Consider the following 23730-nt stretch of genomic DNA (forward strand, 5'->3'; position numbering starts at 1 on the left):
GACAGTTTACAGTTCCTAATGGGGGGGGTAGGCTATGATGTTTATGAAGAAGACTGTGAGAATATAAAGGTATTAGATTATATGACTAGTGAAAGGGTAGTCAGAAGGAGTTGGCTGTTAGCAGGACAACTCCATGCAAGTCTCCCTGTTACCTCTGCAACAAGATGACTGTCAGCACCGCTGGTAGAGACCTCTGGAGCAGCCAGGCCTAGAGGGACCTTGGTAAGGCTAAACCAGGTCCTGGTTGCTGTCCCTATTTAGAAGTGGCGATGTCCCACTTTGTTGGCAATGTCCCACTTTGTTGGCAGCTGCAGAAGAGAATAGACACCTTGATGTTGGGCTATGGAGCTACACTTTGGTGAACATGGAACCACAGTGCGCCTCTCCGTATCGGCGTGGTGTGCCTCTCCACAAGGGTGTGGTGTGCCACACCTCCAGCCGGCCTCTGTCCGAGGTGGCAGGCTCACTTCCTACTCTTAATTATCACAGTAAACTTGGCTAAAAGTCACCAGCAATATCCATGCCACCGGGGGCTATGGTTGGGCTGATTAGTACAGTGTTTGCCAGGCATGTGTGAGGCACTGGGTTCTATCCTCAGTTTCACATTAAAAATAAACAAATAAAATAAAGGTATTGTGTTCATCTATAACTAAAAATATTTTTTTAAAAAATATACATACTACCACCTAAATGCTGTGCTGTCTTGAAATTTTCTCTGCCAGATTAATTAGTCCATCACCCTTAAATTTAGTTTCACAGAAAGTCTCAGGATATAGGCAAAATGTAGACAATTTCTTTGCCAGAATGTAACATGAATGGCCTCCAGTCCAATTTCCAATAAATCTCCCTTCTCCTCTGAAACCTCAGGAGCCCAGTCTTTACTATCCACAGTCCTATGGCATTCTGGTCTTTCGAGCTCCCACCAGAATCTCTCATTAAGCTTTGCTTACAATGTCCTAAACCTTTTTCAGCCTGCATGTCTCAGTTTTTAAAAATCCCTCCACAAAATCAGCAGCAAATGGTTCTGAACCACATGGTGTGAATCCTACTTCTTGATATCAGTTTCAGTTTTAGCCAGCTTTGTGTCACTGCGACCAAAAGATCTGACAAGAACAGCGTACCAGAGGAGAAGTCATTTTTGGCTCATGGCTTCAGAGGTTCTGTCCTTTTTCAGCCGATTCCACAGCTGTGGGCCCAAGGTGAGGCAGAACATCATAGGGCAAGGGCATGCCCTGAGCTCACTCATGGCAATAGGGAGAAGAGAGGGATTCTCACAGAAACCAACCAAACAAACAAAATACATGAATCCCAGAGACAAGCCCTCAGTTACCTGCTTCCTCCAGTCCCGAGAATATGCTCACAGTTATCACCCAGTTTCGTGTCAGTGGATCAATCCGCGGATCCCGTCTAACTCTCAGAGTCTAGTCGTTTCACCTCTACACATTCTTGCATGTCTCACGCGGGAGCTCTCGGTAGTCGCCTCATATGTGAACTACATCAAAATGGGAAGGAAGCTTGGACCCTCAGACTGGTCCAGAGAGACACAAGCAGAAGTGACACGGGGTCATCAGTGACCTGAGAGAGGCCTGACTGGACTCTGACAGGGAGTGGGGGGTAAACCGTGGGTAGTTAGGGTGGGGAGCACACTAGGGCTGTGGAGTCAGGTGTCCCCTACCCACTGAGGAGCTTTGGATAAAACCCCGCGTCTAGGGACCAGACCCAAGTGGTCCTAACAGCCACTGGATTCAGCAATGAATCAAGCTTAGAGCCACTACTGTGTTCGCTGAAGATCTGGGCCACTTGTTTGGGGCTTATGAATTCTTTCTAGAAAGAGACTATGCAGAGAATGGTTTTCAGTGGACCAAGTGACCTGTGAACAGAAAGCTACACTGGCAGAGTGAACACTGTGAACTGGTGTCACACCCCCAGAAGAACACAGTTTACCCTGTCATGGATGTAGCTGAAGTCCAGTGTGGCCAACTCCCACAACCTGAGGACCTAGGACAAGGGGATAGTGGACGTCTTCCATTCACAAATGCTGACACAACAGGGTGAGAACCTAGGCAAACTGGCAGTGCGTGCCTTCCACTCATAAACACTCCCGTCACAGCTGAGGGCCAGGACAAGTCAACAGGGGACATCTTCCACTCACAGGTGCTGGCCTCTCAGATGACAGGCACACAGATGAGACAACATGAGGAAGAGTGTCCCTACAGTGGACCATGGGCTAAGGGGACACAGGCGGCTGAACCTGCCCCAGAGTCCAGAACTTCCATGGAGGGCAGCAGGTCCACATCTGCCACCCTGGGCAGTCAATTGGGTAGGGTCTAGAGCCCACCCTGTCCTGTCAAACCAGCACTTTTGGGATCATAGCCATATCCTGCATCTAACATCAACATGTAAAACAAAACCCACAAAACTCACCAGCTAAATCTAATGACCAACTTGGTTGAAAGCCCTTGTTTAGGGAGATATACACATGAGAGTATACTTCACCTATTAAGACACGGCCCTCCTACCCATGTTTCTGGGGTCGGTGTAGGTACCCCCATGTGCAGCAAGGCACATACACAGGACGCTCCCTCCATAGTCATTCCCTGAGTGTGCATGCACTCTTCCACATGCACATGTACATATAAGAAGGACATGCCCGTGGGCATCCCCACTAGATGCAATGGACCCTACACAGGTGCTCACTTGCCACCGTGCATGCTTGCCACAAGCGTACCCCTGCTGCTATGCATATCAGCAGGAGCAGGGCAGTCAGACCAGTGGGAGCCATGGCCATAATGGTCATTCTGGATTTGCAGGTCTGGGCCATCTGGCTGACTAGATTCCCTCTCAGCGAGGCCTTAGGCCTTGCAGCCCGGCCTCCTCACTCTGCCCACACAGGCCCACGCCCTCCCCGAGCCTGCTCCTACCTTCTCAGGTCCCCTCTGTCTGTACTGCAGTGATCTTCCTCCCTCAATCCTGGCCGCCATCAGCTGCCTGATGACCACAACCACCTGGGCCATCAGACCTTGCTCTCCTCAAACTCCCTCTGCACCTTGATAGAACCTCTAGGCACCTCACTTACATTAAAAGGCCTCCAGTTATTTCACACATTTTAATGGTCTCTCTCCAAGAACTGCACAGCTCACTAAGGTAGGGCCATGTCTTATTGCTCATTTCTCCAAATCCCCAAGCCTGGCACATGAAGCAACTTCCCAATCAATAATTGTTCTCAAATCCCATGAATTTCTAACCTCTTTCCCACTAAGGGCGACAAACGAAGTCCATAGTGGCTTTGTCCAACTCCACAGAACCGGTCATCATCATCCACAACAAGCTGGGTAACAGTCTGGAAGCTGAGGAAGTCAGCCGCCAGCAGGTTTCCACGTGGCCCTGGCCTCCGCAGCCCGAATTCCCAGTGCATCATCTGAACGACAGCACAGTGGAACCCCTGCAGACCCCGGCCAGTTGCCATGGCTCAGCACAGAGGGCAGCACTCAAGATGACCACGTGCCACGCAGTGGGACAGTGCCAAGCGCCCCGGGGGGTGCAGCTCTTGCTCTCCCTGTGCAATCTGCAGGCTCACCGTCGGACTTCTTAGGAAGCAGCTGCAGATAATCTTGGAAATCAGTGGGAGGACTCCACATGTGCAGGTCTGTCACCCGAAGTCGCAACGGGCTCCTGGTCCGAGTCAGAGCCAGGAGGGCTGCACGACCCTGGCCTGCACCCTGACCTGTGGCAGCAGGCCAGGTTCTCAGCTTGAGGATGCGTTCTCCTCTCCGCGCAGTTCCTGAGGAGAGCAGCCTGTCTGAAAAGTCCCAGTGCTGCAGCCCGGTCACTCTGAAGCACATGGACAGGTCTGCTCTAGAAGCCAAGTGGGGACTCCAGTATCCTGACTGCCCACCGGCTGTGAAGCCCAAGCTCCAGGTGGGAGGCAGCGCTCTTTCCTGTGACACCCTCACAGAGCCGAGGCTCAACTTTTTTTTATGAGTGGGATCTCACTGGGGCACCCAGGTTGGCCCTGATCTCCTGGGCCCCAGCAAGCCTCCTGGCCCTGCCTCCCACAGGTGGAGGAAAGCAAAGCTCTGAATGACTGTGAGCTCTGACTCCCAGCTAGGCGGCGCACACACACACACACACACTTATGGTGATTCCCTGCTACCGTCATGTGCCAGCACATCAGGACCTTCTGAGGCCCCCAAATCGCCTGCCCATGTGAGCTGCCAGCCTCCCAGGACCTTGCAGAGCAGTGGGGAGAGACCCAGCGCCTGGCCCAGTTGGAGGGCCATGGCGATACTCTCCTCCCTCCTGGCTGGCCCTTGCCATCCGGAGCCCATCTGGCTGCTTCCAGGGCCAGACCGGCCAAGCCACCTCAGGGTCAGACAACCACCTTTTGCAGCAGCCAGGGGCAGCACCTGGGCCTAGTGGCTGCCCACCACACCCACTATCCTGTGTTTTTACTGTCATTGCCACAGCGAGACTTGAGGCTGAGGTGTCCTCCTCTCCTGTGCCCTGAGCAGAGACAAGGACGAGACACAACTGCTACCACTGGCGTGACACCGGCCATCTGAACACAACCTGATGGCTCCGGGTTATCAGTGACTTACTAGGTGGGCGGTGGCATTACAGTGCGCTAAGAAGAAATAAGCTTGCGTTTCGGAGGGATCACAGGAAGCTGGGGCTCGTGTCACAGCAGGGGCCAGGTGCAGCGGGAGTAGCCCTGCTGGTGACCGGAGACCCTGCTGGCCTCGTGGAGCCCTGAAGGGACACTCCTACCTGCAGCTGTCTCCTTGGAGATTGCCTGGCCAGAGAGCTCCTGGTGGGGCAGAGGTGGGTCACAGGAAGAGGGCGGGACTCCAGATCCCTGCTACCCTGGCTGTTTTCCTGGGGCTCCTGGTGGGAGCAGTGCTCAGGGGCAGGAAGGGGCCTCTGGACTCTCGCTCCTACAGGGCCTGTCCACCTGAGAGGACGAGGGAGTAGAGCAGGCTCAAGACAGTAAGGCCATGGGCAAAGTCTGGTTCCAGTCAGAATACAGCAAGTGTGTGGCCCCAAGGGCGGGGAGGGACGTGGGGCTCCCTCGCGAAGGCAAGCTGGACCACGGAGCCACACTGTGGCCTGGCCCAGGATTTTGAGATTCTTTGATGGGTTCGGGGGCCACTTGATGACAACTATTTCCACTCTCCGTCAGGCAAATGGATGCTTTCCACGTGGGTCTTACCGGGTACCTCCACATCCTTTCATCAGCTCCAGGTGACGAGAGCAGGGGCCCAGCAATCCCCTGTCTGACTTCCAGGTGGGCACCAGGACCCAGACGGGCTGACAGCACACACGGGAGCAGAGGTGGCCTGTGCACTGGAGCTGGAGAACCGCCGTCCAGTGCCCTGCCGTCCGCCCAGTGCTGTGCCCGCACTGAAGGTGAGAGGCCAGCATGTGGTCCCCCCCATTCCTGATCCTCTTCCTCCTCCTCCCCTTCTGCTCCCTAATGGATGAGAACCCTGCCTATTAACACTCACTGGGACTCTACCCACCTCCAATCTTCAACACTAGGACTCCATCAGGACAAGCACATTGTCAAGACAGGCAATCCAAGAGCTGAGTGGGTGACAAGGAAGGACATGTCCCCTTCCAGAAAGAGTCTGTGAGGATGGCAATGTGCTTGCTCAACCAAGCTAGTCATGGTCCAGGAACAGGCTGGAGTTAAGTCCTACCGCAGCCCTTTAAGGACACCCTGTCTCTGCCACTGCACAAAGCTGCCCCTCTTCTCTGTGACTGCCTGGCCCCGGGCAGGGTGGCCCCGGGCCTTGGCTCTGTGACTGAGACCCCAGGGGTCTTCTGGGCAGCAGGGGTGGAACTGGGTTGACGGTCTAGTCATCAGCTTGGGAAGGTGCCCTTCAGCCTCAGTGGCTTCCAGAAGCACTGACAAGCCCCTTCTGAGCCCACGGGCTTTTCAGGACACAAGAGTAGTGGGCACTCCCTGTCACTTATCTTGGGCCTGGCAGGCGGGGGCACAGACACCTGATCTTCCTGAGTGTGTCTGGTAGACGAGGAGTGGTGCTGTGCCAGCATCTAGAGGCATCTCCCGCGATGGTGCTGCCTCCTGCACTCACACAGAACAGTGGCAGAGGGCCCGCCTGAGGCCAAGCCTCAACGGGGGACCTGCACACCAGCCAGCAGACATCACCTGCATCCACCAACTGTCCCCAGGCTCAGATTCTCATTAGAAAACCTGAAGGAGAACTCAGGATCCAGCCGCCCATCTCAGAGTACTAAGAGGTGCAGGGTGGGCTGGGCACCCAGGCCACCTCAGCGTCTTGACCCTGGGCCACCCTCACAGGCCCGCAGTGCGCACCCTCCCCAGCGTCCTCCCGGCAGTTCTCTCCTGCCCAGGTGAAGCTGCACTCTCGCTGGCTGCGGCTGGGCTGCGGCTGATCGTGTCCCCAGTTCCACTCCAGTGCCCTGTTCCCTTCCAGGATCCCTGGGAGGTGGATCCGTTGCCACCTCCCCAGAGGTGGACGAGCCCAGCCCACAGTGACGGTGACCTGCCCGGTACGTGCCGGTGCGGGATCCTGCCCTGGTAATCCACCTCTGTGCTGTCTTCCTGCCATGGTGCCCTCATGAGGAGTAGAACGTCACAGGGAGGTGGGCCTCTCCCGTGCTGCCAGGGTCCCAGGCACTCATGGGGAGGGTGGTCCTCTATGACCACTCCTCCTATTTCTTTTTCTTTCTTTTCGTGAAGGGACTTATTAGTGGCGATTTTATTTTTTATCATTTTTTCCATATTTTTGATTAGCGCATTTTAACTGTGCATAATTATACATGGTGGGATTGTTACATATCTGTATATGCATAAAATATAACAAAGTGACTTATCAACATCATCCCCAGTATTTCTCCCCCTCCCCCCTCTCCTCCACTGATCACCTTCCATTTTCATGAGATCCACCTGAACTTTCTTTCCCTTTTTCCTCTCTATGAAAGACAACATATAACCCTTGACCTTCTGAGTTTGGCTTATTTTGCTTAACAATGTTCCCAAGTTCCAACCATTTTCCTGAAAATGACATAATTCCACTTTTCTTTCTGGCTGAATAAAACTCCATTATATGCATACACCATATTTTCTTATCCATGGACACCAGGGCTGGTTTCTCAGCTTGGCTGTTGTGAACTGTGCTGTATAGACCTAGGTATGCTTGTACCACTGCAGTAAGCTGACTTTGATTCTTTAGCATAAACACCACGGAGTGCTATAGCTGGGTCAGATGGTGGTTCCATGCCTAGTCTTCTGAGGACCTCCACACTGATTTCCATAGTGGCTGTACCGATTCACAGTCCCACCAGTGGTGTAAAGTGATCCTTTCTCCACATCCTCTCCAGCATTGATTATTGTTGTATTCTTGATGGCTGCTGTTCTGACTGGTGTGAGATGTCGTCTCAGGGTGGTTTTGATTTGCATTTCCCTGATTGCTAACGATGTTGAAATTTTTTTCAAATATTCTTGTTCATTTGTACTTCTTTTGAGAAGTATGTGTTTTATTCACTTGCCCATTTATTAATGAGGTTATTTGGAATTTTCAGTGTTAAGTTTTTGAATTCTTCATATATTCTAGATATTAATTAATCCTCCGTCAGAAGAGTAGTTAGCAAAGATCTTCTCCCAGTCTGTAGTTCTCTCTTCACATTGTTTCCTTTGCTGTGTGGAAGCTGTTTAATTGGATGCCACCCATTTATTAACTTTTGGCATGATTTCTGAGCTTTAGGGGCCCTGTTGAAAAGTTCTTGTCTGTGACTAGATGCTGGAGTGTTGACCCTGTTTTCTCCTAGGAGTCACAGTGTTTCTGGTCCAATTCCAAGGTTTTTATTCACTTTGACTTGATTTTTGTGCAGGGTGAGAGATAAGGTTCTGGTCTCATTCTTCCACGTATGGGTCATCAGTTTTCCGAGCACCATTTATTAAAAACACTGTCTTTCTTCACCCTATGTTTTGGGCACCTTTGTCAAGGATCAGATGACCACGTGTTTCTGTGGCCACACATGGCCAGGCTGGGTTTGCTTAGTCCCTAGGGCCCATGAGGTCTCTCCCACATGACTTCTCTTGTCACCGCACCACATGTGTAACACGCCTTTTGTGGCTTCTCAGTTGTGTGTTGGCGTGATCCTGGTTTTCAAAACTTCCAAAGCCGATCTCACTCACTCAGGGCTCTTCTTGAGGCACTGTGCCAGAGGGCTCTGGGGCTAGGAGAAGAGGGGGTGTCCTTGCAAGGAGGCAGGCTCCTCCTGCTGAGGGACTCGCCCACGCCACCCTCGCCCATCCTGCGCAGACCCCTCCCTGCAGCCTGACAGGACACTCGTGAGGACTTCCCTTGGGGACTGGGAAGTGTACCTCCGCACCCCATCTTGAGGGATACAGGTGTAACAGCAAAGGATCCCCCATCCATGAGCAGCTCAGGCTCAGAGAGCAAAGCCACACTCTGCTCTCAGCATGAGCAGCGGGTGAGGTAGCCGAGAAGGCAGCCCTGGGTGGTCACTCCTAGCCTCCCTGCACAGGCATTAAGCTCACATCACTGTGTTTGAAGAACTGCACCTGATTCCCCTAACTCAGTGGCTGGTCTACCAATGCTTAAGCTGAGCTCTGGTGGCCCCATGACCCAGAGAATCCCAAATTATCAATTAGCCTGATGATGGGAGCCCCACCCCCACCTGCCTTCCATGCCTGACACCTGCCCGGAAGCATGGCAGAGGCAGGATGTTAGGTGACCCTCCCGGGCAGCAAGAGCAAGGCCACAGGCAGCCAAAAGGCTGTGGGCAGCCAGGAGACCACGGTGCCCTCCAGGACTGTTCGCAGCAGGTGCAGCCCAGCTTCACGGGCACAGGGGCTGCAGCACCCAACGCAGAGACAAGCCTAGTGTAGCAGGGACATCACTCTATCTTAGAAAGTCACCAGCAGCGGATGCACGACCAGGTTCTGCAGCCTCCACGCACCAGAGGGGCCTGCCAGAGACCACTCCAGGCCCACCGCCACCTCACTGGGAGGGTCACCATTCCAGACCCACAGAGTCCCTGCTAACGGGCAGCAAAGACCCCACACACCCAGTCCGTCCTGCTCCTGGTGACAACTGGTTGCCACCTGGGAGTCGAAAATGATCGTGTTACGGTTTGGATTTGGTGTCCCCAAAACGTTCTCATGTGAGTCAACACAAGATGGCGGGTAACCTCATCAGTGAATTCACCCCTGATGGGATCAGCCACGTGGTGGCTGAAGGCAGGTGGATGTGGCTGGAGGCGGTGGTTCATTGTGGTGTAGCTAGGGGTGCTTGTTTTGTGTCTGGAAACTGGAGTCTCTCGCCATCTGCTTCCCGATCAAAACATATGAGCTGCTTCCCTGCACTCCCCTCTTCCACCATGATGCTGTGCCTCACCTCAAGTCCCAACGAATGGAAACAGCTGTCTGTGGGTTGAGACCGCTGAAACCCTAAGCCCCAAATAAACTTTTCCTGCCCTACAGTTGTTCTGTTGGGTCTTTTAGTCACAGTGGCAAAAAAAGCTGACTAAAACAGATTGGGTGCTTTCACTGGGGAACTGCCTGTCCCCAAGGTACAACACACATACACCCACAAGTGTGCAAGACACACAACACACTGCACACAACATGCCACATACACACTACATGCATGCCACAACATAAGTGTATGTGTGTAGCATATAACATAGAAGGTCACATGATACACCACATATGACACACTACAAAGAGTGCAAAGCACAGAATATGTCACATAGACAAAGTACATGACATATCACACGCCACATAGGGAACTACACAATGCACAACACAAACACTCCACAACACACAACATACCACAGAGAGCAACGTTCCCAGGGAAGGGAGAAGTTCACGGTGCAGAGTAACTGACATATTTATAATGGTACACGCTGTGGGCGGTCCACCGACATCTCCTCCTTGCCTCCATGTGCAGAGATGGACATTGCGGAGCCCAGCAGTCAGCACCTCCATGCGCCTGCCTGTCTCCAAGCAGGAGGGGACAGCACCACTGGGCGCCTGCCTGACGCACACAGGTGGTCTGTGTGAAGGTTAGAAGTGGGCGTTGTCCCTCCAAAAGAAAGGCCTTGAGCCAGCTGCCTGCAGCTGACAACAGAACAAGATCTCTGTCGGTGGCTGGCGCAGCCCTACGGCTCAGCCTGGCTTTGCAGCTGGCCCACGGCTTGAGCATGAAATGAAACTCTACACCCAGCTGCAGGAGGCGACCATTTCTCCCCAGCAAAACCTGGGTGGCCACAACCTGCAGGCGCTGGGGCAGGACTGTGGGGAGCTGGCACAGAGCGAGGCCTGGGGAGCGACAGGGAGGTGGGATCTGACCCCCTGCAGCCCCTTCCCCCTGTGGAAGCTCACTGGACTAGGCCAGGCTTGTGAAGGCAGGGGAAGATGCCTGAGCAAACACACCCAGAAGTGGAGAGTCAAGTCGCACGCAGGAACACCTCGGCATGTGACCACATGCCCTGACATGCACTCACCCCACATCCGCACACCCTCACACATCCACACGCTCACATACCCATACACATCTCACACACAAGCACACACATCCTCACATGCCCTCACACATACACGCTTGTATATACCTGCACTCACATGCAAGCACTCATGTCCACACCTACACCTACCTACACACTCAGACATGCACATGAATGCACACACACTCTCATGCACACAGTTACACATGCATACACACACCCAAAAGCACAGACACATGTGTGCAGTACATGGCTTCCAGTACTGGAGACGGCGCCAGGTAGAGCAAGGGTCAAATGTGGGGCTCCTTAAGGAGGAGGCCTGAGAGTGGGCTGGCTGCTCCCAGAACTCGGTGCAGGACGCCTGCACGCTTTCCTCGCTACTTCCAGTTCACCACAAGACAAAGAAGGACACGTTGCAGGGAGGCAGCCTCCCTCTGAGGTGACGTGGTCCTGCTGCTGGGGCTACTCGATGGGGCCTTGTCACAGGCCGGAGCCTGCATGGCCTCAGCTTCTGGCATGGCCACAGCACTGCTGGCGCCATTCCCGCCCTGCATGTGGGCATCCCAGGAGGGCTGCCTTGCCAGGGCGCCACCCTGACGGCCCCAGTGACTCTGGCTCACAGCAACAGGGCAGCAAGGCCTGGTGGGTGGGTCTGGTCACTGCACTTGGGAGCCCAGCGCCTGTCCAGAAGCTCGAGGCAGGAGCCCTGGGCACGCTGCGTGCTGCCTCCCACCTGTGGCTCCGCAGGCACCTCCACTAGGCTTTCTACTTCAGACATTTGAAATAAAAGTGTCTCCCCACTTCACAAGGCGCGCCCTCCTGCCAGGACCGGGCACAGGAGCCACACTGGAGTTCCTACTCACTCGTTTCCTGTCACGATGTAGCCCGAGTCCTCTTCCTCAGAGGGCTCCACTTCCAGCTGCAGGCCCTCGCTAGGCGGGGCCCGGGCCCCTGCCCTGGGGCTCTGCTCCTCCTGTAGGGCCCCTGGAACCCAGGCCTGCAGCAGCCCGACGCCAGCAGCCCTGGGCTGGGAGCTTGGCTTCTCCGGCAGTGGTTTGGAGTAGGTGTGGCTCTTCACATTCTCCACCCCAGCTTCCTCCTCTTCCCAGGTCAGGGAAACCTCGGGCTCCTCCGGTTTCTTGGCTTCTGTTTTAGGGAGCTCTTCCAGAGTGGGGGCTTCAGGCAAGAGTGGAGACCTGTGATCCTGCCCTCGGTCCCCAGGGGAGGCACTCAGGAGGCTGACCTGGAAGAAGGAAACTGCTGTGAGACAACATCACAATGTGGCATCTGTACAGAAGAAACGTTTGGAACTAAGTCGCCTGGGGCAGAATGGTGGCCTGAAACGGCAACACGGGAGGAGTCCAGGCCTCTTCCCTGGGCCTGTGTCCAGCCTCATATCTACATGCAGAATGGCGACCCAGCCGAGGCTGAGGACTTCCTGGAGAGCCTGACTTTATCGTCAGTGTACACGTTAGACTCTGTATTTAAAAACAGCCTCTGAGATTGCAAGATCCCACTCCTCCAGGAGCAATGAACACACAAAAATAATAAATGAGTATAATAATTCACATTTACTGAGCTCTTACAAATACAAAAGCCCCATACTAGACACTTTAAGAGCATGAACTCACCCAATCTTCATGAAAGCCTAGGAGTTGCAAACTCCATTCACCCCCATTCACAGGTGGGAAGACTGAGGCCTGGAGGTGCGCCCCACAGCATGTCATGGGGACCCATGCTTCCCATCCACAGAAGGGAGGGTCTCTGGTCCTCATGGGGGCAGCACTCACCCAGCTTCATCCCCAGCCCTGGACACAAGGCTCCTTGGCCCTCTTAATGGCATTCTGACTGAGGAATGTGATGGTCACAAAATGAGCACTGACCACAGACCAGATGTGGACTTGTGAACACATCTCGCTGATCACCCCCAGCCCATGATGAGTGCTACTCTGATCGCTGATCTGCAGAGGTCAGACATTATACAATCTGCATGGACCACAGAGACTGTGACGGGCAGATCCAGAGTCTGAACTCAGGTCTAGCGATGCCCCCGATGTCAGCTCAGCAGCATGACATGGCCTCCTGGTGTGTGCTGCTGCTACACCATGCAGCAGGGTGGTTTTAAACAAGACATGTGACATGTGACATTAGACAGAAACAGGAATCAACTTGCTTTACCCAAACACATTTATTTAGGAAATTAAGGAATGGCCCTGAAGGGAATCTTTCCCTTTTTGACTAAGTTTCATTCATAACTTCTCCTTTTGTGGTTTTCAATATTTAAACAAAACAGTAGTTTGGTGAAGATATTTGCTTAAATTTGGATCCTGAATTACAACAGTGCACAGCACTTAAGTTTCCAAATGGCTTCAGAGCAATAACCTTAGGCTTTTTGAAGGAAAGGGGATAATATTCTCACTTAGGTGGCATTTCACACTAAGAGGAAAAGGAAAGAGTTGGTAAATGAGTAAGAGCTCAGGACACCCAACATTCAAGCACTATTTTTTGAAAAAAAAAATTGATTGAAAATGCAGTCCAAGAAGTAACCCTAACCCTAACCCTGACCCTGACCCTAACCCTAAACCCTAACCCTAACCCTAAACCCTAACCCTAACCCTAACCCTGACCCTGACCTGACCCTAACCCTAAACCCTAACCCTAACCCTAGCCCTAAACCCTAACCCTAACCCTGACCCTGACCCTAACCCTGATCCTAACCCTAGGAGACAAGCAGCAGTGGGAGGGGTCCAGCATCCCACCCGGCCACAGCCCCGGGGTGCCACCTATCTCCTGGCCCCACTTCCTAAATTCAGAAACTATTTCCTGACCCACTTCTCCCTTTGCCACTCAGAGTTCCCACCACTGTCAGGATTTAAAATCCATGTTTCCTTCCTTGCTAAGCCATGAAGGTGATCTAACAAGAGAACTGCTCGCCCGAGTCGTTTCTCCCACTCCAACAACAGCTTCAAGGAACCACATGATGACACTGCCCCTACTATGAGTCAGCTTCTGCATCTGTGTGGTGTGCACGGAGAAGCAAGGCTCCTGAGCGAGGGTAACTAAAAACTAACAGAGCCCACAGGAACGTGGAGGTGACTAGAGGGGAGAGACCTCACAAAACCTGTGCATGCACTGGAGGCAGAAGCGCTGCCCAGCGGACCCTTCTGAAGGACAGCAGGCCCACACCTGCACCGCCAAGCCTGGGCCTCCACAAGGCCACCGCAGCTGAGCAACTGCTGATGGACTCTCAACCACCTTAAATCTAGTTTAAGTCGACTCTGCTGCCAGCAGCTGCCAGGTCAGCGTGCAGCCAGGCCACCAGCTCTGTCCAGCCAGGCACAGCAGGCACGATCCTGTGGTCTGGGGAACAGGCCTGTGCTGTCCTCATTTGGTCTTGCAGCCCCAGTCTGGGAAATCCTGAGAATATCAATATTGTTCATCTTTTGGGTCTTTTTAATTTTCTATGATGGATGCGTATTAGCTTAGAATCTGAAAACAGTATTTTTATGAACCCTAGCATACACAATGCTGTATGTACTTTTTACGCTTTTCTCAATTTTGACATTATGAGGATTTCTCCTGTACTTTCCAGGGGAAAAAACACTTTGCAGATCATAAATGTTAGAATCCTTGAACAGAAAGATCTCTGTCCTCCCCTGGGTCTTACATAAGCCACCGTGCATGCAGCATCCATTTTACCTCATGGAAACGCCCGTCCTTCTTGTCCGCGAGAGCTTCGTCACCTGTAAGAGACAGGAGCATTAGCCACATCCCACAAGACATGAGCAAACAGTGTGTGAAAGGATGTCATGGAGCCCCTCTGAACAGAAGGGATACTTCCTGAGCTGGCCCCGCTCCTAGCGTGACACAGTGTCCGAGAAACATCCGTAAAGCAGATGTTTCTCCAGCTCAACCAGAGGCAAGAGGTCAGCACCGGCTGGCCTGCCAGCTCCTGGCCCTGGGCCTCAGCACCCTGTACCCTCAGCAGAGCCCACTGAGCCTGCACAGCCAACTCTTCCAAGCCACAAAGAGCAGTGTCCAGCCAGGATGGCTGCACGTCCGCTGACTCAGGTCATCCGTTTGGGCAACAATTCTCTCCAGGTGAACGCCCTACACACGACCTACCCCCAGTGTGTTGCGCCCAAGCCACACATAGGCTCCAGGTCCCCTCCTCCCTGAAGCCTGCTGGGCAGGACCTGGGCCTTCTGTGGGCAGATGTGCACTGGTGGTTGCCCAGCGCGTACCTCACTGTGGCGAGGCTATTGTCCCTTTCTGTGTTTCCTACTGCAGCACCCAGTGAGCCTGCGTCCCAACCCAGAGGAGAAAGGCCTGCTCCTGGCACCTGGCTTTCAGCTCCTATTCTTGGACACCTACCACCAACAAGGCATCGAGTTGGCAATTTGCTAGGGCTCCAAGAACTCTGGGAGCAATCCCGTGGGACAGGGCTGGTCAGAGAACACCTGTCTGCCAGTGGCTGCCTAATCAGTGAAGGCAGCAGGGAGGTGATGCCCATTGCCCCCGGCAGCTTCAGAGAGTGGGCGCAGGCAGTCAGATGAAGCCCTCTGGCTCCACTGTCCAAATGTTTGACAACACCTATTCCCAGGATCCAAACATAGACGTGGCCTCGCTCCGGGCTTCCTAATGCTAAGGCTCAGCACAGAGGAGCTCACCTCCTGGCAGAGCCACCTGCCACTCAGCGTAACTGCTCCAGAGGCTCAGCCTGGAAAGAAGGTTTTAGAGCAAAACCTCAGACAGATAAGATCCTTCATACGAACTCCATCTCCCCAGCAGGAAGAAAGCATTTCAGCCTGCTGAACGGCAGGTCTAGTGCCACATACGACCACATCCCTGCCCTGAGTCCACCCCGAATGCCAAGGGCCTGGGGAGAGGAGGTCACCTTGGACTGCTGCTTCCAGGCCCTCCGCCTGCCCCTCAGCTGGTCTCCCTCTGGGCACTCACCTTGCATGGGGCCTGCAATTGTGCCCACCATCTCCTCCAGTTCCAGGGGGCCCACGTGCGTCACTTCAGCTTGGCGCTGCCACAGGTCCTTCAGGAGACTCCGAATGAGCACATCTGGAGGACAGAGAAGCCAACTGTAGGTGGGTCCAGCTGTCACCAGGGAGGGGCCTGCTGGGCAGGCAGTGGTGCCATCCAGGAGGACCACACGGCTGTGGAGCCTGCCACGGCTGGCCGCCAGGCCGCACCACTGCTAAGGGGATGGGCAGGCAGCCCCAGGGGGCAGCGTAGAGGCCGCCCCGGGCGTGGGCAGGTCCTGTGCCCTGCGAGGCAGCCCCCAGCTGGTCCTGCCTGCTCCTCTCAGTTTCAGCCCAACGACCTCCAGATGTTTACACAGAACCTGACAAAGGTCTTTACACTATAAACCTTTAAGATATAAAAATATAAAACTTCACATTTTCTAAAAAGGTTAAAAATATCTTTCATATTTATTTTTAATCTCTAACAGAGGAAAACCCAATTCTTTACTGTTTTTTTTTTTTTTTTTTTTTAAGGATAAACCCAAATTACATCGTTTGGGAGAAAAAAAACCTGAGTAATTCTGAGCAAAAAGTGTCAAGAATGTATTTTTAAATAGAAAATCAATAAAATGTGAAGGAATAAGAGTAAAAACAACTCCAACAGCTTCACACAGAGGTACCCCAGGAGCACGCTGCTCCCCAAAGGCACTCAGCAAGACGGGGCGGGACTGCGTGGGCGTGAGAGGTTCAGGCGTGCTGAAGGAAACGCACTGCTCGGGAGGACTGACACAACGTGCCGCCCTGCCCAGCGCTCTGCAGCGCTCTGGTCACCAGAGCGTGAGCTCCTGGTCTCCAGACTGAAGGACCCCAGGGCCCCAGGCCCAACATTAGGAAAACTAACCCCTGTGCCCTGAAGCTGCAAGATGTTCCCTTACCCAACCCCCATGTCAAAACCCCACCAGCTGCACGTAGCACTTCAAGTCTCGCACAATGTTACCACAAGATGTTCCATATAGATAACCCCGGAAGGGCCAAACTTGAGCAAACAGGGTAAAAACAGGAACTAAAAGGACAGGATGCAATTTTATGGTTTTTCTGAGAACTAAAGTGGGAAAACAAGTTTACCCCCCTAGGTGACTCAACTGCTGAATTCAGAGGGACCAATAGGAAGGCTGTTGCTGTGCTAAGCTAAGACCTAACCCACCTGTTCCCTATAAAAGATCTATACCCCAAAGCCCGGTGTGCCAGTTCACCGAAGCTCCGGCTGAGGTTTTGCTGTGCACCCGCAGGCGCCTGTGTGAGAATAAACGCCTCCTGCTTTTTGCAGCCAGTGTCTCGTGTGGTTCATTCCGGGTTTGGGATCTGTGGATATTTCATTGTGGAGGTTCCACCGAGATCCAAGATCCCGGTTCCGGTTCCGATCCCGGTCCCTATCCGGAGGACACCCGACATCACTGGGAGGTAAGCTGGCCAGCTCAAACTGACTGTCTTGTTGTTCTGTTGGTTATCTGTTCTTTGTTCCACGCAGCGTCTGTAAGACTATATGATCCTAGGCATAGTCATTTAGTATTCTGAGTATTCTGAGGCAGTTCTGTCATTTAGTATTCTGAGGCAGCTTGAGAAGGAGTTGACGAACTCGGACTTCTCCCCTGCCACCCTGGGAGACATCCCAGGGATCAGAAGGGTCCATTTCTTTGGGGCCCCCGGTGTTTCCGAGGGTTACACCATTTTTGTAGGCGACAAAGAAGTACAAACTTCTCCCAGGCCATCTGATTTGTTCGGTTTCCACCGAAGCCGCGCAGCGATCTCACTGTTTGGTTTCGTTTTTGTGTCATTGTGTCTGTCTCTCTATTTCCTCTCTGAGAATAACATGGGACAATCACTAACAACCCCTTTGAGCCTAACTCTAGATCATTGGCAAGACGTTCAAGATCGGGCAGACAACCTGTCCGTGGCAGTCAAAAAGAAAAAAATGGGTAACACTCTGTACCACGGAGTGGCCAATATTGGCCCACCCTCGAAGTTAAATGGCCCCCAGGAGAGTCCCTCCATCTCTCTCTCTAATTTGCAAAGTCAGAGATTGTCTTTCAGCTGGGGCCGCATGGCCATCCAGATCATGGCTTTTAACCTTTCAGGACCTCTGCGAATCCCCTCCTGCATGGGTGAGATCCACGCAGTCCGCAGGGAGGATTCCACCCAGCGGTATGGCGGATCTGTCCCGTCCCTGTTCCTCCCCGGCCCCTCCACCCCAGGAAGCGAACGGGTCTTCCTGGAGTCGGGCTGCTTGGAAATGCAGCCCAAGGCGGATGATAAATTCTATCTAAGGCTGAATACTGAGACTAGGGAAGCAATGTTTTCTTCCCCCCCATAACCGGTTTGAGTGCAAATAGAGATACCTGCTGGGGATTTAACAACTTTGACATCTCGCTTTGACTTTTCTCAAAGCCCTGTCCTCATTATTAAATTAATGTTAATTAACTTTAGAGATGGGAACCAAATTTTCAGTCACAAATTTTGACACTCTCAAGGGGACTTTTAAGGAGTTCCCACTCTGCTTTCTTGGGGAAGCCTAGCACTCGAAACAACTGCAAGCAGAGGATGGACTTTTTGGGAGCTGGCTACTAACAAGTTAGAAAAAAAAAAAATACCTAAACTAGAGGAACTGATCCTGTGGGTGAAAGATAGGATTAAGGGACTCCCAGCAGCTGCCAGAGCCATTTAGCTCTGGGGAGTTCCCTGGGTCCTTATCTACATCTTAAGGATCTGTTTACTTAACCTCTGTTTACTTAAAAAAAAAGACACTGAATGCAGTAAAGCCAGTCACACTGAGACCCTTGATTTTACACCTATAGTTGCCCCTACGTGAAAACATCTGGTCCACTCATAGAAAAATCTATGGTGCCACTGATGGAAGTCATAATTAAATAAAAGTTCAAAACCTGGAGAGATATTTTCTTATCTGGTTGTCTAATTGTTTCTTAGGGATAATCTAGGTTAAATATGTGTCTAAAAAATAAATAATAATAATTTTTTATTGTAACAATCTGGTATCTAAATGGGTTTCTAAAGCATTGCACTATCTTGCAGTTAAAAGTTGGGTTTAAGCAATTGTTTAGTTTGATTTCAGATAGTTCATGCTAGAAAACTTAAATACTTGGGATAAAAAATTTTAAAAGTTTCAATTTTGAACTGGGTAGCCTGAAAAAAAAAAATTAAAAATAGATCCAAATATCTTTAATTCACGTGATTCAAACGGTTCAATTTAGATTGGGTAAACAGATAAAAGTAAAGATGTCCTCAAAATTAAGCTTATAAGTTTCTCTAGGTGTTCAAAAAGGCCCTAATAAAATGTTAACTCTGCTTAAATTTAAAAGTTTACAAGTATTGTTTCAAAATGTGAACAAAAGGAGGTTTATGTAATTATGGTGTTATTAATGTGTTCATATCTTCCAGGTATACAAGTCTGTAAGGTAAAAGCTTCAAAAGAACATTATATCAAGCTGGTGTTCTAAAGTTGTATGGTAATTTTAGGCTTAAAAAAAAAATGTTAAAAATTCGATTATATCATTTGTGTTCTATAACTGAACTTGTTATCAATAAGATATGTACAGTTCCATGTTACTTTCTACTCTAAGATACAATTTATGTATTTTTAAGTTAATAAGAGCCTAATCTGTGTGAAGGTTTAATTGCAAAACACAAAAGTACATTACTACTTTTCTACAAGAAGTTAAAAGCTTTCAGCCTTTAATTCATATTTTAGGTGTGATATTATGTTGTGTTAGCTAATGTTCATGTAAACTTGAACAACAATTTATGTAAACTTTGTAAAATGATCAGCTTCAGAACTATAGTACTTGAGATTTATAAAGAGCCCTGCCTTACTTGAGATAAGGCTCTGTCCCATCTCACTACATGTGAAAATGGCTATAAAAAAAGGTAAGCCAGATTTCAGTACAGTTAAAGTTGTGTCCAAAAGTAGGTTTTTGCCAAGATTACTAGGATCTCAAACAGGAAATTATGATGTATAACCCTGCCAGAATTCAAGGTAGCTATTATATAAGCTAAATATGTTTTTACCCTAGTTAGTTTTGTTTTGTAGTTTGCTTATAAATGGTTTAAGGATTGCCTATTAATATTCTAAAGAGGTATTGCTTTAAGAACACAACCTGGGTCAACATAAGATAAAAAGTTATCACCTACAGGATAGAGAGATAGACATTAAAGCCCAGTGCTCTTAATATAAGGCTGTTAATTTATTTGCTGGATGTTTAAGATCAAGTTTTTAAAATTAGTTAAATTAAAAGGGCCAAGAAAACCAATATTTGGCTCTTGCCCTCTGAGTCAGTCTGAATCAGGGAATAGGGGACTTCTCCAAAGGGCTCAGCAACTCTAGGCCACATAACCTCCTGAGCAGGGAGATTAATGAGACCAGTAGAGGACAGAAAGCCAAATGGTGCATTTGCTGTAAAGAGGAGGGTCATTAAAAAAGGGAGACATCCCTGATGCTTCTGAGAGAAGCCATATGGTCAAACAAGGCCTGGACCCATCCTAGCGCAAATGGCACTAGCAGAACTGAAAAGCTGCTATGAAGTTCCCGAGGACTCCCAGGATAACTCAGCTGACTGTAAACAATAGGTAGAAACAAAAGTCAGTTTGACTTGCTTCATCTTAAACACTTAGCAAAGACAGTCAAAGCCAAAGCACAGCTGTTCCTGGACATCTTAAATGATAATAATAATTAAATGTAACTTCCATAAATAAATAGACTGGAGGCTACAAGAGAGATTCTTAGACAGAAATGCCTGATAACTGTCAAAGGAACTACTAGAATAGTTTTAGTCTAAGGCTTTTATTTCTAGACAACACAGGTAGACTTGATGTTTGCTAATATGGTTATCCAGCCCTAAGTAGCAGAATTAAAGATTTCTCTATTAGACACAGAGGAGAAACAAAAGGTTCTTTTGGAAGCTCGCAAAAATGTGCCAGGGGACGACGGGCGCCCCACCCAACTCACAAATTTGATTAACGAAGTTTTTCCTTTAACCCGGCCAAACTGGGACTATGCGACTGAAGCAGGTGAGAACCACCTACATCTCTATCGCCAGTTACTCATAGCGGGTCTCCATGGAGCAGGGGGGTCTCCATGGAGCAGGGCGATGGCCCACCAATTTGGCTCAGGTAAGACAGACTATCCAGGGGTCAGAGGAAACTCCGACAGCCTTCTTAGAGAAATTAAAAGAGGCTTATCGGAGGTTTACTCCCTTTGATCCTGATAATGAGGACCAAAAAGGAAACATTTAATGGGCCTGCCTTCGTCTCCCAGGTAAGTCAGGCGGTAGCCAATACATTGAAAATTAATTAAAAATTACATTATGGTTATAGACCCCAAAGTTCAGGACAGGTAAAAAAGATAAATAGAACCATTAAGGAGACTTTAACTAAATTGACACTTGAAACTGGCACTAGAGACTGGGTACAACTCCTACCTTTAGCCTTGTATGGGGCCCAAAACACCCCAGGCCCACATGGACTAACCCCATTTAAAATCCTGTACGGTGCCCCACCTCCCGCTATTAACTTTTATAAAACTAAAACCTATGCCTCCCTCACCCCATCTATGCAGACTCATTTGCATGCTTTGCAATTGGTCCAGAACGAGGTCTGGAAGCCTCTAGCCGCAGCATACAAAGAGGAACTTAAAACCCCCTTGCTGCCACATCCCTTCAAGGTCGGAGATACCGTCTGGGTACGCAGGCACCAGAGCAGGAACCTCGAACCGTGGTGGAAAGGACCCTACACTATCCTGCTGACCACTCCTACTGCACTCAAAGTGGACGGCATCGCTGCTTAGATCCATGCTTCCCACGTAAAGACTGCACATCCACAGGAGTCCGCAGACACCTCTCCGGATCCAGAATGGAAGTTGCAACGTACCCAAAATCCGCTAAAGATAAGACTCACTCGCTGTTAATTTTTCTTGCTTTGTGCTGTGTCTTCCCCATATCAGTTAACCCCAACCAATCTGTGAGCCAGACATGACAAGTATTATCGGGGACAAGAAATATAATTTAAAAAAAAAAAAAACAAAACAGGATCCCCCACTTTCTGCCGACTCTTGCAGGAGCCTAAAATGGTACGGGGCAGGGCCATGTACCGCATTTGCCTGCAACCCCTTAAACATTACCTTTACTCAGGCAGGCAAAGCATCAAAAGATTGGGTAAAAAAAAAAAAAAACAATGGGGCCTAAAAATATATCATAAAACTGCCTATGACCCTGGGGTCCTATTCAAAATTAGATTAATAGTAAATACCAACCCCCAACCAGTATGCTGAGCCGTCAGCTGAAATAATGCTGGAATCCGAGCAGATGGGTCAATGGATATAAGATTATATCCATGATATAAAAAAAGGGGGGAATGAAGGACCCCAGGGCCCCAGGCCCAACATTAGGAAAACTAACCCCTGTGCCCTGAAGCTGCAAGATGTTCCCTTACCCAACCCCCATGTCAAAACCCCACCAGCTGCACGTAGCACTTCAAGTCTCGCACAATGTTACCACAAGATGTTCCATATAGATAACCCCGGAAGGGCCAAACTTGAGCAAACAGGGTAAAAACAGGAACTAAAAGGACAGGATGCAATTTTATGGTTTTTCTGAGAACTAAAGTGGGAAAACAAGTTTACCCCCCTAGGTGACTCAACTGCTGAATTCAGAGGGACCAATAGGAAGGCTGTTGCTGTGCTAAGCTAAGACCTAACCCACCTGTTCCCTATAAAAGATCTATACCCCAAAGCCCGGTGTGCCAGTTCACCGAAGCTCCGGCTGAGGTTTTGCTGTGCACCCGCAGGCGCCTGTGTGAGAATAAACGCCTCCTGCTTTTTGCAGCCAGTGTCTCGTGTGGTTCATTCCGGGTTTGGGATCTGTGGATATTTCAAGACCACTGCAACTTGCAGAGCCCAGGAGTCCACCCTGAGACTCCACGGTGGAATCCCTGCCACCCTGACCTGATGCCAGCCTGACCTGGCCCAGGCGGGCGGGCACTTCTTGCATTTCCCCACTGACTTAGCCAGGGGACCCCACTGCTGCTCATCTCTGTGACCCAGAAATCTGGGAATGTTCCAATAACGTCGGGGTGCACTGTCTACCTGAAAAGATCTTGTCTAGTCCCCCTGCAAGTCCCTGTGGGTGGGGCCACTGTGGAGGGGCTGGAGACCAAGCTGGGGGAAGCAGCCATCAGGTCAGCGCTGGGACATCCCGAGCAGACACAGAGCCAGCTGCTGATTCTGCAGCACGTCCACCCGGCCCAGCGCGCCCCTCCCTTCCTCCCTCCCTGTGGGGGACAGGGTCTACCTCTGTTCCCTGCATGCCCAAATGCCCCCTAGAACTCAGCTCCAGTGCAGGGACCCATCCCAGGTCTCCACAGAGCAATGGAAAGGGGTTTAGGAGGTGAAGGTCCCTCCCCCTCCACCTCCATCCACTTCCCTTTCACAAACATAGTGCACTGCTTCTGTGCACAGCACCCTCTCGAGGTACAGAGAAGGATCAGTAAACAATGGCCTTGCATTCATGTGAGTTTCAACTCTATTAGAAGAGGTGGAAATGAACAATTAAAACACATACTTAGACTGTCTGGTGGTAACAGATCGTATGCAGGTAGGAAGGATGGGAGCTGGGATGGACGGTGATGTTCTCAAGGATTATTGGAGAAGGCTTGCTGAGAATGAGTTCAAGCCATGACCCAAAGGAGGTGAGGCCCGAGCCAGGGGGTACTGGGAAACACTCTGGCCTTGGGGTGGACACTGCTTGGCATGCTGGGTGGGGGAAGGGAAAGGAGGTCAGAGTGTCTGGGACAACAAGCAGGGGAAGAGGTGGGCAGGGACAGAGGTGCTACAGGCCTGAGACCCCGAGAAGGCTCTCCTTCTCAGAGAGTGATGGGAAGCCCACACGTGCCGCTGCGAGCATGGGGAACCGTCAGAGTCACGCTTTTAAAAGGACCACTCTGTAAGGTGCAGAGGAGAGCAGAGAGTCGGAAGGAAGGCACCCACTTCAGTCACTCGAGGAGGAAGTGAAGTGGGGACACACTCTTTTAAAGCCCAGCTAGCCCCCACGGGTGGAAGAAGCGACACAGAGCACAGTCAGGTACCCCAAGCTCCAAAGCTTGGTTCCCTCCATTGCACCCCAAGATTCCGAGATCTGGCGAGCTTACAATGACGATTTAAGTAGCTCTC

General features: G+C 50.9%; 1 protein-coding gene and 1 long non-coding RNA gene across 4 annotated transcripts in view; one reads left to right on the forward strand and one right to left on the reverse strand.

Moving 5' to 3' along the window:
- The window catches only part of Ptprn2 (protein tyrosine phosphatase receptor type N2), a 769678-nt gene that overhangs the window by 452904 nt on the left and 293044 nt on the right, over window positions 1-23730 (reverse strand). For all 3 annotated transcript variants that reach the window (XM_046427071.2, XM_058574871.1, XM_058575062.1), the window contains 3 exons: window positions 15481-15594; window positions 14221-14264; window positions 11385-11764 (listed from right to left, as the gene is read on the reverse strand). In XM_046427071.2, coding sequence (XP_046283027.1) covers window positions 11385-11764; window positions 14221-14264; window positions 15481-15594 — 538 coding nt within the window. The remainder of the gene's footprint in view (window positions 1-11384; window positions 11765-14220; window positions 14265-15480; window positions 15595-23730) is intronic.
- LOC124081516 (uncharacterized) lies at window positions 16362-22386 on the forward strand. Its single transcript, XR_006848110.2, has 2 exons — window positions 16362-16958; window positions 21124-22386. It is a non-coding gene; the product is annotated as an uncharacterized LOC124081516 (long non-coding RNA).

This window comes from Marmota monax, unplaced genomic scaffold (assembly GCF_021218885.2).
Source record: "Marmota monax isolate L192 unplaced genomic scaffold, Marmota_monax_Labrador192_F-V1.1 WCK01_AAM20220418_F8-fsc00275, whole genome shotgun sequence".
Classification (NCBI taxonomy): Eukaryota; Metazoa; Chordata; class Mammalia; order Rodentia; family Sciuridae; genus Marmota; species Marmota monax.